The sequence below is a fragment of the Lepidochelys kempii genome, chromosome 3 (assembly GCF_965140285.1).
Source record: "Lepidochelys kempii isolate rLepKem1 chromosome 3, rLepKem1.hap1, whole genome shotgun sequence".
NCBI lineage: Eukaryota > Metazoa > Chordata > Testudines > Cheloniidae > Lepidochelys > Lepidochelys kempii.
In genome coordinates this window covers 48,308,219-48,323,732 of record NC_136382.1, presented here as the reverse complement: position 1 = coordinate 48,323,732, position 15,514 = coordinate 48,308,219, and the positions used below count along the sequence as shown (strand labels likewise).

Below are 15,514 nucleotides of genomic sequence, written 5' to 3'. Positions count from 1 at the left end.
AAGATAGCCCTAATTCAACAAAGCAGGTTGTTCAATCTTAAGGCCCCTGTTCAGCAAAGCACTTAATCATATGCTTCAAGTTAAATATGTGCTTTGCTTCATTGGGGCTCTCTTGTTAAACAAAACTGTTCAGTTGGTAATGGGCAATATTCAGTAATGATTGTATTCCTTTTTTTTCACATTTTTCCCATTTCAGAGAGTTAGACATTAAAGATGAAAAAGTGTATTCCCCTGCCACTGGAGGATTGTCTTAAAATATATTTTCTCATGCTTTGTCCAGCCTAGCTTGAAATGTGCCAAGATATGCCTAGCTTGAAATGTGCCAAGATGTGGGGCTTCCACCACTTTTCTCAGAAAACTTTTTGACTGTAGAGTAGTTCTCACCATTAGGAATGTTTTCCTGATATTTGGCCTAAATTTTTATTTCTTAATTTCATCCCACTACTTCTAGGCGTTTCCACATTGGCTAATTTAAAGCTAGGCATTTCCGTTGCTGACTGTTTTAGTTAATCCATAATTAAATGAACATAAATTATGGCTACATTCACTTTTAATCAAGGGCAATGGAAGTCTTAAGATTGTTTTTACAAGAGCTGCAGATACTTTACTCTTAAATATGTACAGTTAGTATTTAAAACTGCCTGTTTTAAACACTTAATTACACGTAGGAAGACATGCCTGATAGTATGATCTTATAAATTGTTATTACTAGGGTCAGCATCCTGTCATATGTGAATGTGTGGGTGGACCTGTGCACCAGTGTAGAGGCCCCCTGGATTCTGCACAGGCCCAAGTTACTGCCTGAATGAACCTTGACATTTAAGTCAACTTCTTCATGAAAAAGGTCCCTTTCTTTGTGTTTTTCTGTATTTTATTGCTTTTAAGAAAGTATTTGTCCATTCTTTTTTGATGGTGGATCAGTGTGGATCCCATTGTAATTGCTCCTGCACATGAAACTGGATTATTTTCACTAGCAGTGTCCATCAGGGCTCTGCATGCAACCTGTGCCATTTGGTGCACCCACATGAGAGCATAAAGGGTGGGATGACCATGATCCTTCCCCGGTTCCATCTTACTTCCCGTAAGTAAGCAAGAAGGAACCTGGCAGTGTCCCTATCCGCTGAAAACTCTAGCATGAGCGATCTTTTTCTAAACTTCTGAAACATTTCAGAACAGCCTTCTCTCCTTCACTTACAATTTCTTGGACTGAATAATCCTCTTCTGGATGGCAATTTTAAACAGATATGCCTTGGCCATAAAGACCTCTTTATACAATGACTTCAAGATGGTAGGCTCAGAACCTGTGGACTTCAAGTCTTGCTAATTGGATGGACTAACTTTTCTTAAAGACTAGCATAGCAAGTGTCTCTTCTGGGCAAATCCCACATCCCAAGCAGATGCCTTTTTGTTCTTCACTCAAACCAGAAAGTCACAATATGCCAGACTCAGGTTGCATCTCTTAGAACAATCTATGAGAGTGGCATTGGACTCCGAAGATCTGGGCTCAAAAACTCCATACTAGTCAAACCATCCAATGCTCCATAGAGAAGTCAGGATGATTACTAAGGCTTCGGTAAAGAAATCAGATCTAAGTAAGGAGCTGGTACTGACAGCAAGATCAAATCTGGGTATCACGACCATCAGTATTGAAGGTGATGCTACAGATTTCGAAGAAGGCCGTAGAAAGAGGCTGCTCAGAACACTGGGGCAAGAGCTTGAGGAAGAGCTCTGACTTTTCACTTAAATAGAAACAGGGAGGCATTGGAAGATTAATCCTCCAAAGCTTGTCTGGCACTGAAGCAAAGCAAAATGGAGCAGACTGTGATACAGCAGACTCCATCAGTACTGGACCCATGGCACTACTTATGGAGGAGCCAGATCTCTCATCACTGTTGCGAAGACATCTGTTCTTGCCAGCATCAAATAAGGCCTGTCCCCCATATAGTCCATGAGCGGTACTGCCTGAAGATCATAGATAGCTGGATTATCAGTCTAAAGAGAGACCAAGCTACAGTAGAAGACCTTAACTTCCTTAGCTCGAGCCACGCACTCCACTGTGACCGCACGGCAGCTAATTTGATGGCTCAGCTGAGAGCCGCACAAAGACCAGTCAATTGAGTGCTTCTTTTGGTAGCTGCCTCGCCTTGCTACACTGGACGTGGCTGGATGTCACCAGTGACAAGTCTGGTAAACAAGAAAATGAGGTGTTTGTATACCAAACCGCAGAACTTGTTTAACAGTGTTTAATGTTTGACAGTGACTAGGTTACATTAACACCTGTGGCCTATATATTCCATCTAAATTAATATAACAGAACTATTTGCCAGAGCTGAGAATGCCAAATGCAGAATCTTTTGTTCCAGGGGCAGCATGGGTCTAGGATCTCTGCTGGATACTTTTTTTTTTTTTTCTCTGCTGGTCTTGAGGTTTCCTCTTCACCTTCCCACCAATCCCCTTGATCCCCAGAGACAAAGCTACTGTTATTATCATAGTCCCATACTGGCTGAGACAGTTTTGGCCATCAGACTGACTCTGAATGGGAGGTTGACTGGACATTTCCTTTCCTTCTTGACCAGACATGCTGTCTCAGGACCACAGTCACATTTAAAAATGTTATTAAAGCTAATGTTAAAAAAAATTATATAATACATAGGTTGGGAAAAGTGTCTGTATGTCTTGGTATAGTGTTTAGATTATCCACAAATACAAAGTTACAGTAGTTTTTAAAAAGTCATATGATACATAGAGTATATAATCAGCAATAACCCAAATTTAGGTTAATAGATTTAACAATACAGTTTAGATATTAGAATCCGAATACTCGGTGTGGCGAGGCGAAGACTCACCGGTGTGGCGCCTCCTGTGGTTGTCTGGGCATTAGCTCTTTCCAGCTCCGGAGTGCCCTCTGCTGCTGGCCCTGTATCCCTCCCGGACCTCGGTGCCCTTTACTTGGGGTTCTGCCGCAGCAATACCCCACACTCTGGGTCTCCCCTCCGAGGGGAACCCCCAACCCTCTAAACCCACCTTGCCTCAGTGGCTCCTGCCAGTCATCGTCTAACCCCTGCTCATTGGGGCAGACTGCAGTGTAATGGCCACTCATCATTGACAAGGGGTTAGGACCAGCTGCCTCTGCCTATTCCCAGGCTGCCCCTCTGCCTTTCTGGGCCTTTACCAAGGCCTGCAGCCTGGGGGTTTACCAGGCTGGAGCTCTCCAGCTCCCTTTGCCCTTCGCCAGCACAGCTCTGCTCTGCTCTAGGTACCCTGCTCCCAGGCAGCTAGCCCTTCCCACTCCAGAGCTAGAGTGAGACTCCTCCAGCTTCTGGCCCACAGCCCTCTCATAAGGGCCAGCTGGGCCCTGATTGAGCTGGCCACATCTGTTCTAACTCACAGCTTCCCCCAGCTGTTCACTCCTCTTCCCCCAGCTGCAGCCCTCTCCAGGGCTGCTTTAACCCCATGAGGGCTGGAGCGGGGTGACCACCCCTCTTCACTCTGGTACATCACTCATGAAAAGTTGTACAGAGATTTGGTTGTGGAAAGCAAAGTATATCAATGAGTGGAATTTTTCCCTTAGTAATTGAGAATTAGGTAGGTTGTCCATTTAGAAACTACAATCCATGAGGAAAGTATTTATTACTTTCCTGACTGCGCTTCTCATCGGCAGTCCAGCTCATCCCTCCTGGTATTGCCGATGTCCAGTGACGTGTTCTAGGTAGATGTCCCTCGACTACCTGATAGTGTCTGACACCATGAGTTGCCGCATCAGCCAAGCGTAGCGGTGACTGATTCCGCATTTTCTCAGCACTCGCTCATTACTGTGGTCCCATGCACCTAAGGCGCCGATGATCGGTGTGTGTATCTGGACCTGGTAACCCTTAGCTCTCAAGGCTTCAACCAGAGGGGCATATTTCTCTACCTTTTGAGCTCTTGTATCTCATGGAGCTTTTTTTCAGAATGTTCATTGTATCACCTTACTGTCAAGATGATCTTCTTTGTTGTCATCACATTGGCAGAGTCAGCAACATCCAAGCACTCATGGTGTTACCCCCTCAAAATGGATTTTTGGGCATCCTGGAATAATCTATGTATTGCCCCCTTAAGTTGTCCTTCCTGAGATATAAGTTTCTGGGATTGTTAAGCAAAAATATTAGAGGACATGGGTACAACGTTCCGATAATTGTCACAGGCACTATTCTTTTCCAAATCAAAGTTTATTTTTATGAATGTAGCTAATAATCCCTAATACAATATATCCTAAAAATCCTAAACAAGGGACAAAATCCCTTAACATAAATTCCTTATTACGAGTTTAAAGAGCATTCAAACTACAATAGCATATAGTTTAAGTGATTCTAAGCGAAACACTTTGTTACAAATGGCTAGTTGGGAACAAATCACTGACAGCCAATGTTCCCTCTAATTTTTTCCACCCATGTGCGGAATAAATTTTGTTATGTGCACCGAGGTAATGTGTGGATGTGTGCCACAAGTAGAAACAAAAAACCTAGATATATATATATTTTTAAAAGGTTAAGTAGGGATAATTACTCCAGCCAGGACAGGTTAGGCATTTTAGAACTCACTACTCAAAGAATTAAATTTAAATGTAAGAGAAATAAAAAATATGAAATGCATAGACCAGTCAAAAGACAAAAATAACACACTTTTTGAAAGAATAAAATGACAGAGAATATATGTGCATTGCAGGAAGTACCAAGAAGTGTGTGTTGGTAGGTGAGTGTGAGAAAGAGACTGTGTGTGTGTGTGAGACAGAGGCTGCATGTGTGTGCTTGACACAGTGTTTGACACTGTGTGCGACACAGACAGTATTTGTGTGTATGTGTGACAGTGCATGTGACAGAGTGTGCAACAGTGTGACACAGAGAATGTGTGTGTCACAGCGACAGTGTGTGTGCTAGCTGCTGGGAAAGTTTGAGAGACATCCTGCGCTGTCTCTCTAAGACACTCACTGAAAGCTCTCCTGCTCTGTCCTGAGATCTGTTGTCTCCACTCCCCTGTGGAGATGGGATACATGGGGAAGGGGAGAGAGAGAGTGTGTGTGAGAGAGACAGACTATGTGAGCAGACTATTGGGGAAATCTCAGAAACAGTGCACTGTCTCTTTAAGAAAGGCACTCAGACACTCACCCTTCTGGGCATCAGCTCTGAGTCCTGAACCAGGCTATGTCCCCTGCCTCTCACCTGCTCTGCAGAGATGGGGTACAGGAGTGGGAGGACACCCTGACATCGGCACCGTCCCCCCCTCCCATACTCTTCACCACCAGCAGGAGGGTCCTGGGAGCAGCTGCAGGACAGAGCAATGTGGGGGAGGGCACCTGAACACGTGCTCCTAATCAGGTGGGCAGCACTTAAATTTCTTCACAGCCGCTCAGGCGCGTAGCTTACAGGGAACACAGCTGACAGCAGTTAAGTTACTCCTGGGGGAATTTTGCACCAAAAAAATTAAAAATTCCACACACCGTATTTTAAAATGCAGGGAAAATTGCATATTTTATTTGTCAAAATAACACCATATAATCATGCCAGTTTCAATTATTTTGTAATTTATTTCAAAATACTTATCAGCAACTATATGTCTGTAATAGTACAGACACAAAAAAATTCCCCCAGCAGTAGAGAATTAAGGAACCCCATACAACAACAACCCAATTCCTGTTTCTCTGCCCCCGTTCCCCTAAGAGCCCAGCAGGGGGGCCAGACACCCTCACCCCCTACCTCCCAGAGCCTACCTGTGGTGCGACCCCAGCCCAGACATCCACAGCCCCTCCTCACTAGAGCGCAGGATCCAGAAGGAGAAACAGCTTGATGCTGGGTCCCGGGCTTGTACAGTGTTTCCTGCACACTGCCTTCTTCCTCCAGAGCATGCTGGGTACTGCAGCTGCTGGGAACCCTCCAGCTCCCTCCACCTCTCCCTGGCAGTGTTTTCTATTTCTGAGCAGGGCTCTGCTGGGTTCAGTGCCCCCTAGTGGCAGCCAGCAGCTCTGCAGCCCATTTCTGTGGGAGGAAAAGGAAATTCTGTGCATAACATTAATTTCTGTGCAAATTCTGAATTGAGCAGTGGCTCAGAATTTCCTGAGGAGTATTAAATTGTACTTGGTTTTATTTAAGTAAAGTACAGTAGTCACCAATTTTGCACATGCTCACTGCTGTTTATCTCAGAGCTGTGATTCTGCTGATCCACACACACACATTTGGCCTTTTGCCAAGGCGCCATCTTAGAAATTATGGACTTTCTGCCAATTGACTATCGGCAGCTTCCACCTTAGAGTGAAGTAGTTCCAGCTTGTTCAGAATAGAGATCAGGCAGACAAAGTGGAGGCTGGAGAATTTCTCTAGTAACAATGGCTGGACCACCATACTTGTCATTTCATGGGGACAAGGTGTTGATGGGACTTTGCCTCCAGTTCATTCTTCAGGGAGTGTCGGAATTCCACCTCAGTTAGTCAATTGCCTTATGGTGTGCTCTGAAACCTCATTCTTCTCCAGGAGAGAGGACACTTCACACACTGGAAGAGTTTCCAGAATGCTACTGTGCCGCCTAGACAGGACTAAGCCCTTCGGGCTCTCTTCCAGTGTCCTTGTGATCATATCAGGTGTATCAAAAGGTCAGGTGATCTCTTCATAGACGCTCTCCAAGTGGGTTACATGGTGCATTTTACCTGTTACCAGCTGGCTGGTGAGGATCTCTTTCCAAAAGTCAAGGCACACTCCACCAGAGCACAGGCAACCTTGTTGGCCTGCTTCAAAAATGTGCCTATATCAGAGATCTGTAAGACAGCCACATGGAATAACCTGCTGACCACTTGCTGCAGGGACTTGATGTGGCAACCAGGGAAGATCCTAATTTTAGAAGAGCAGTACTTCAATCTTTATTGAACACATCTGATACTCCTCAGATCCACCATCTGGGAGAAGATACTCCTTGCCAATCACATACAGTGGGATCCACACTGTTACATACTTGAAGAAAGAACAGTTACTTATCCTACAATAAGTGTGGTCCTTCAAGATGTTAAAGTCAGTGTAAAACTCATGACCCTCCTTACACCCTCGCACGGGAACTTGAGGAGCATTCACAACCCTAATGGACACTGCTAGCAAAAAGAATCCAGTCGCAGATGCATGAAGTGCATTCTCACCTACGGAGCCGCAATGACTACAACTTGAAGAACCACAGGTACAGTATAGTAAGTAGGTGTATTATCCTACATGGTTCAGAATGGGTTTAACACCTCTCAGGGGGTGTCGAACATTTCTCCAGTTCAGGCCTATCGTTCATACCTTCTTGTCTTATACCTGAAATATTACATAAAATCACTAAGTGGGCAGCATAATTTAGTCTAAATTTTCTCCTCTGTTGTCTGAAACTAATGTAAATGTGTTAAATTTAAAGTTAGTGAATTTAAGTAGAGACAAGCCATGATAACGGGCCATGAAAGTAAGTGTTCAAATGCTCTGTTGGCTGATTAAAATAAAATCCGTCTACTGAAATATCTTTCTCTAGCTTCTTAAGGTCAGGTGACAGCGGGATACAATTTAGCCTCTGTTAGAATAGTTCAAGTGAGCTTGAAAATAATAATCAAATAAATATCTCCAGTATCAATAGCAAAAGCACTGAGAATCCTGACATCTGGCAGTTGCAATGACAATAGGAAGGCCAAACTCATAAACAAAGCTAAGCTCATGACGCTTTCCTACAGAAATGTGGACAACTTAATTTTTTTATGGCCAATTGCTTTTATCACATTTTTTTCTGTAAAAAGGGAGCTGCTTATTTGAACTGCCTATATGTTTGTTTGTTTTTAAAATGTCTCTAATACTGTACATGCTCACAAATGCTCACCCTTTTCACTAGGGGGTGGGGTTTTAATGAGATCAGCAGGGAAATGAGCAGCCAGGATCTTTGATAGTGTCAGGTGGGGTCTATGTGTATGAAAGCATGCCTCCTACACGGCACTTGCTCCCCATGGCATAGCAATGGACAGAACTGAGGGCAGGACTCTGACCATTCCTAGGGGCTAAGATTGGCTAATGTGTGTTTGTGAGATGCTGATGAGCAACGTACAAAGGGTGATGGCAGTATACAATTGTTGTAAACATATGTCTGTTGGTTATATGCACATACATGTGTTCATATGTACAATACATAACTTTAGTTTTCTAATTACATAAAGAAATGTAAACTGCTAACTATCTGAGGCAGTATAGGCATTGTGGGCCTTGAGGAGAGAACTAATGTAGCATTAAAAATAATTATCAAATTCATGTAAAATTGGCATCACTAACATCATGTTGTTCAGACTGGGTCTTCTCCAAAGCCTCGGGAAGTCGGTGGGAATTGTTCCATTTACTTCAGTGGGTTTGGATCAGGCCATTTCGTTTTAAGTCTCTTCCTGGTTTGTTAATCACTTGGGTTATGAAAATATTATTTTATGTTATATGTACATATTTTAATATATTTGTTGTTTTAGGGTGAGCATGGATTTCCTGGTTTTCCTGGATTACATGGGATGCCAGCATCAAAGGTTGAAATCGAAAGCTTCTTGTAAAATATCCATCCATTTTGGATTATTCCAAAACTTCTTTTCATAGCTTTTAAAAGTGATTTTAGTTACCTCTATGTGTAATATTTATCTATAAACACAGATAAGAGGCGAGACTAATACTGATAATGTTTTATTTCTGTTGGCTTTGGATCATGTTGTGTATGAATTGCTTTGAATTTTGATTTTAATAAAACTAAGAGCCCTCTTCTCTGCAAATAGTATTCAAATGATAGAATCATTGATTATACTCAGGTTCCTCAGGTCATTCAGTTTGACCCCCAGCATTTTGAAGAACTTCCTTGCACTAATTCCTTGAAAGTCTTATTTAACATGTTCTACAATGAAGTTGTCTCAATTACATCCCTTGCTAGTGTGTTCAACTGCCCAATTGATCTTACTCCTTAAAGCGCCTCCTAATGTCTATTTTAAACTTTTCAGGACAGATTTCAAAAGAATGCAGCACACACAGCTGTTCAAAGATTTTCAACTTTTCAAAGATTTTTCAAAGATTTTAAACTTCCATTTAAGATCTCAAGGAATTGACCAGATTTCCAAAAGTGCTCAGTACCCAGCAGCTCCCATTGGAAACACAGGCATTAAACCTATGAATTGTTGAACATCTCCCCAGAGATACTAAGCATGTGGTACTTCATAGGCCATCTGTACCTTGCAGAAGATGCTCACTGTCATGCAGAATTGTGTCCTTTGTTGGCAAGAGTTTGCCACTCTGAAATCACATTTAATTTATCATCCTGAACTCTTTAGCAGATTGTTTTTCAGATCTGAGCTATGCATTTCTTAGTTTTGTCAGAAAATATCACTTTGGTAAAACAAAATGTTTTGCTGAATCTATTACAGATTTGACTAGACTTTTGTCAAAATACAGCAAAGCATGGGCCACTCTGCCTCCTCACCTTCCCCTGCTAGCTCTGGGGAACTGAGACGCACATTGCCTCTCTAGCTCCCAGAGCTAGTGGTTAGCAGGGAGGAAGAGTGGAACTGTTGAATTGACAAGATATTTTCTTGAGGGCAGCTGGGAAGCCAAAAAAAGTTCCGTTTCTGTTCTCCTGAAACAGAATTTTTCTTAATCCTTTTCTGTGAAAATGTTTGTTTTTGGTGTTTCATCCCACTGTGAGAGAGCTTTTCCTTAAAAATGCAAACAAAATTAATGGAAAGGGATTCCCTCTTTTCAGCCAGTCTATTTGTTAAGCAAACAGTGAATTGGAATACATCATGTTTGTAGCTGTATATAATTAGCTCAAATTCTAAAAGCAAAATAATGTCTTTATGCTTATTTTGTTGTAGGGTGAAAGGGGCCCTAAGGGAGATCAAGGACCACCAGGAATTTACGGAAAAAAGGCAAGTGTGAATTGAATATCATAAAAAGAAGTGCCAGCATTTTTCTGATTTGTTCACATTGTAAAATGTTTATTTACATAGATTGAATCCGACAGTGCATTCTCAGGTATACCTCTGTTGAAGTCAATGTTTGGAACAATATCTCTGCTCCAATATGAGCTCTTCATTCAGATACCTCCTGAAAACTCCTTTTTCCAGCTAATCAATTCTAGTCTGCCAATATAACACAGTCACCACACACATACATACACGTGTAAAACAAGCAAAAACATTCTAAATTACAGTCTTATTTTTTTCAGATCTTTGTCTGTCTAAAATCTCAGCCATTTGAAGCAGGGTTGTTGCTTGATTTCTGTGTTTCCCATTTTACACTTCAATAATAATGGCCTTTTGCCTGCGTAAAGACTACAGCATAGGGTCCATAGTCTTTTATATGTAGAAAATTCCATTGCAAATTTTCATAGAAATGAAAGCAAACAAGTGTGTGAATTTCAGATTAGTTGTGCTGAAATCATGTAACTGAGTTTGAGGATACTATTTAAATATCATTTTCCTTGGTTTTTTTTTTTTTTGTTTCTTATATTTTTCCAGGGTGCTAAAGGGGAAAAAGGTGATCCAGGTTTTCCAGGAATGCCAGGACGATCTGTAAGTTCTATAAGGACAATTTTGCCTTTAAATTTACTTTGTTAATATTACTAATAGTGTCATGTTACCTGTTGCCACAGGGGGAACCTGGGAGAAATGGGAAGGATGGATTACCTGGAAGCCCTGGCTTTAAGGTATTTACATATTCATTCAATAAATTGTATTTTATTTTTGAAGTGTCAGTAACTTGCCAAAGCCTTACATAACATTGCTATAGGTCTAGTTATTTCTAGGATGTGTTTTGAGGGTGGTAACTGGAAATAAAAATTGTGTCTAGTACTGGTAGACATTAGTCAAAGCCATTGGGGTTTCAGTGGGCTTTGGATCAGGGCCCAATTGCTGAAGAGCTATTTTGGGAATGTATTATTAGTGATTATCAAAGACTGCTTAGGATTAATCTTGTTCTTTCCATTTCCATATGTATTCCTCTAACTCTGTGAATAATTTAAAACATCAGATATGCATATATATATATTCTTCACAGAATTCTTTCCTATACAGGCAAATGATAAAGAGTTGATTATTATGATAGCTATTGAAAGGGGGAAAATGGCCCAAAACACTGCGTACACATGTGCGGGCACAATCTAGCTCTAAACCTGAAATATGCCTCATGTTTGACTAATTTAACACCAAGAATCCACCTCCATCAGTTGGTAGTGCATGGGAATTAGCAGGTTTCATGGGAAACAGAGAGAACTACTTCAGCTCATTTTATTATGTTGAGCTCCCAATTCTTCACAATCTTAGCTAAATGTATATCTGCCTCCTAATAGTAGATGGTGCAAGGAATAAAGCCTGATCTTCATACTGGGGGCTGTGGGTCATGAGCCTATTAGATTATTGGTTTTCCCATTACTCTGAGATGAAATAAGGAAGACACTAGGCATTTCAATTTTTAATGCAATATGCAAGTTGGTTTTCAGTGTCTGATACAATAATGAAGTTTGTTTGTGTCAAATAAACTACTTCATAGTTCAGTTCCATAAAATAATCCTTTCAGTATTGACAAGTTCATTGAATTTAAGTGATCATCTACAACAGTACTGGTGGTCATACTATGTTTAGAATATATTTGGCAAGGAGAATACATGTACGGTGGTGGCCTTGAAAATTTGAAACTTGCCTTTAATAATTAAATATTTGCAGTAAGATACTTCAAACAGTGCAAATATTGAGGTTATTTCCTTTAGATGTTATAGGGAGGAAGTACAAGGGAATAATGAAGATACTCAGCTTATCTACTTAATCTTAGGTCAAATTGGCAAGTTTTGGGGGCCATAACTGTAATAAGCTTATTTGATGTAGTCTTTATTTTCTGATTTCTCTGCACCTTTCAAAAATGGGTAGAACAAACTGGGTAAAGTTAGAAAAGATTCTGATGATAGTGTATTAAGAAATTACTTCATGCTTCAGCAACTGATAGTGTTTTGGATTTCTCTAGTATTTAAACATTTCATGTTTTTATTCACCATTCAATTTAGTTTTCAGCATTTTTGCATTCACCTGACTTTGGTCTGAAAATCCCATTGATGCATGCAAGTCATAATTATTCACACATCTGAGAAATCACCCAACTTTGACTTGTATAAGTGCATCAAGGGATTTGGATTTGGCATCCAAATTGAGTGCATACAAGAGTATGGAATTCCATTTGAAAATATATACTGTATATTGTAGTATGAAAAGGAGCTGTTTCCCTGCTTCTGAGACTACTTGGATGATAAAATCAATTAGGCAGCATCCCAGAACTCTCATTTTATCAGAACCAAATGAAACTCAATCTCATAACTTTCTCTCATCCCTGGTATAGGATAAGATGGGTTTGGTTCCAGTTAAACACTTAGTTTGACGCAGAGTTTTCCACAAAATTTCTTACAAATGTATATGTGCTTATGGCCTTTTCAAGAAATGTATGTCTTTGAAAAACATGAATTTTGAGAGTATATAATCTGCCTTCACTCTTACAGTAAACCATATGATTAAAAAAAATGTAAATGTACACATTCAAACTAAAATACATTTATCTTTTTTTCCTTTAATTAACTATTCTAGTATAAGTGCATGATAGGCCCAAAGTTACTACTTTTTTTCATCTCCTTTTGTAGAATATTCTTGAAATAGTTGTGTGTGGAAAGTCTCATTTACTTCCGTCACTCACCAAGTTAATTTATTATGGAGTGTGAGAGAGAGTTTGTGCCATAATTGCTTCAGAATGTAATAGTTAACAGAAGTCTTTTATTACTGCTTCATTCAAACATTTTATCAGCTTCCTTTTGCCATCTGCAGTATTTCATTCTGGCTCCGTTGTAATCAAAATCAGAGGATTAAAAAAAGTCTGTCTTTGTTGGAGCTTTTCTGTTCTCTTACAAAATTTCATAAACATATTTGTTCTGGGAAAGAATGTGATAGAAATTGTTGCTGCATACCCAGGTTTTGTAAATTAAATGGACAGCAACTTATAGCTTAACTTCTAGACATATTTTATTTGTGTACACTCATTTCTGGAACTTTTTGGGTTTTTTTCTATTTCTTTGAGTTTTTAGTAAGGAATAACATGCATGTTTTGAATCAGAACATAATTATTTGGTCATTGCTTGGTAGTGCAATAGTTCAGAAGTGCCTTGAAATAATTTTCAGAGGACTACTCTTAGTAACAATGGCAGCTGGAATCATGCCTGCAATTAACACTAGAAAGGGGCAGAGCCGGCGCTGCAGCATAGACATGCAGTCCAGCACGGAGCGTAACCCATCTCCCCAAGCGGCAGCCCGGCGCTGTCTACACCAGAGCCTAAGTCGGCAGGGGGGGTGAATTTCACACCCCAGACCATGCAGCTGGAGCCAGCTAATTCACCAGCATAGACCTGACGTAAGACCAGTCCCTTTTCGCTGTCTGGGGTGCAGCTGAACCCTGGGTGCATGAAGACAAGCAGCCGGAGAGGGGCTCTCACCCAGCTGGGGCCGTGTGCGGGCTCTGGCGTGCGTGGGATGATTTCGGTGCCAGGGTCCTCATGTCCCATGGCTGGGCTCCCCGCTCTGACCCTAAACGTGGCTTATTCTCATGCTGTCTCACCCCAGACCCTGCGGGGTCAGGCAAGTGGCAGCCTGGGCCAAGTGCCAGGCGGGGAATGGCGGCTGGGCCCTGCGTCAGGACACTTGGGGGATGGCGGGTGCCCGTCCGGCGAGCAAGGCCTGCGAGCAGCGCTGGTGCTGGCAGGTTCAAGGAGCCGACCCACGCAGGAACAGCCCAGGGCACAGGGTGACCAGGAGGCACCACGCAGCAGTCGGGGGACACTGACCATGGCACTGGACACACAGGGCCCTAGTCAGCCCCACGACTGCCCAGCTGAGCCAGCCTGGCCAGGGTCCAGAGAGATCTGCAGCAGAGCTGGCAAGATGGGAGCGGGTGGGAAGCAGGCAGGACTCACCCCCTTCTTGAGCATGGCGAAGGTGGCAGCGCAGTGGGTACAGCTCCCTAGAGGAGACAGAGCGAGGCTGGGGCTGAACTGCCTGCAGCAGGGGGGACATGAGAACTCAGCCTGGCACCAGTCCCTGCGCCCCAGGGGCCGGGGCGATGCCCTGGCCCAAGGCACCCCTGCCTGGCACATGAGGCCAGGCAGCCTCAGCTCAGAGACCAGCTTCTCTGCTGTCTGCACAGCCTCCCCTAGGGCTGCCTGGTGCTCCTGGGAATGCTCCAGCTCTGGAAGCAGCAGCCGCCCACGCCCTGAGCTCCCACAGCCATGTGCCCGTCGCTGCTGCCTGGGAGAGTGGGGACCCAGCTCGGAGCCCCAGGTCCAGCCCAGCAGGAGCCCTGGCTCAGGGGATCTCCCAGGGGCTCCAGCCTGGCTGTGGAGGCCAGAGCTCCAGCTGGCAGGGCCCGGCAGGGGGCACCAAGCATCCCCCTGGCAGCCTGGGCTGTGGGCTCCCATTACCCATGGGGGAGCCCCCCACTGCCCACAGCATGGCTCAGGGCCGGACCAACCTGGCACCCAGACAGCACACCCCAGCCAGTGCCCGTCCCCAGCTCCCTTGGGGCAGCGACAGCCCAGCCACCCCCAGCCCAGCACCTGACAGACACAGGCAGGGGAGGGGCTGCCTCGCCAGGCTGGCGTCCGGCAGCCCCTCTTGCCAGGCTGGTGCTCAGCTGCGCCCCCCCGTGCCCTGCCGGCGTTCACCAGCCCACCGCCCCGCGCCACCCCTACCGAAGCTATTGCTCGGTTAGCGCTTGTGCAGCTGCTCGGTCAGCCACAGCACCTTGCTGCGGATCACCTTGTTCTTGCTCACAACGCTGCTGTCCGGAGGCCGAACAGGTGTCTCGTTATTTTCCATCTAAAAATGTTTTCCCGTTTGAATTCACTATTCTTTTTGCACAGAAAGATTATTTATTGGTCTTGGCTGAGTTTCCTATTCAACGCTCTTTTCATTTTAAAGGGAGAAGTTGGGCAGCCTGGTTCTACAGGACCAGAAGGACGTCTGGGAGACCCTGTAAGTGTTTGAACTGCTGAAATATTGAGCATGATTTATTAGTGAATGATTTAGTTAATATGTTAGCTGTTCCAAGTTTGAAGAGTTTGCTGTATTCTGAAAAGGAGTAGGAAGATCTGTCTTTTTATAGACAGTAGAGTCTTCATTCATATATATGAAATTTGATTTGAAGACTGCAGTCTCTCTGTCTCTCTCCATATATAGTGTGTGTATATATATATATATACACACACACACACACGTATAGATATAATTTTGAAGACTGCAGTAATTTGAATACAAAACCATACCTTCTTTTCTGTCAGAACAAAGGCATAGTGAGACATAATTGATGTTCTAGTTAACATTTTTGTTTAAACGGTATAATTACATATATTACTTTAAAATAAACGTACATTCATGTGGTAGAGAGGAAGTTTATAGTTAAACCTAGCTGTTTTTGAATTATTTTCAAATAAACAT

At 42.9% G+C, this 15,514-nt stretch overlaps 1 protein-coding gene across 1 annotated transcript in view; it reads left to right on the top strand.

The window, feature by feature from the left end:
* Nucleotides 1-15,514, top strand: part of COL21A1 (collagen type XXI alpha 1 chain) — a 193,969-nt gene that overhangs the window by 101,317 nt on the left and 77,138 nt on the right. Inside the window, exons 13-17 of the mRNA XM_073336269.2 lie at nucleotides 8,489-8,542; nucleotides 9,869-9,922; nucleotides 10,514-10,567; nucleotides 10,648-10,701; nucleotides 14,999-15,052. Of these exons, the coding sequence (XP_073192370.2) occupies nucleotides 8,489-8,542; nucleotides 9,869-9,922; nucleotides 10,514-10,567; nucleotides 10,648-10,701; nucleotides 14,999-15,052 (270 nt within the window). The remainder of the gene's footprint in view (nucleotides 1-8,488; nucleotides 8,543-9,868; nucleotides 9,923-10,513; nucleotides 10,568-10,647; nucleotides 10,702-14,998; nucleotides 15,053-15,514) is intronic.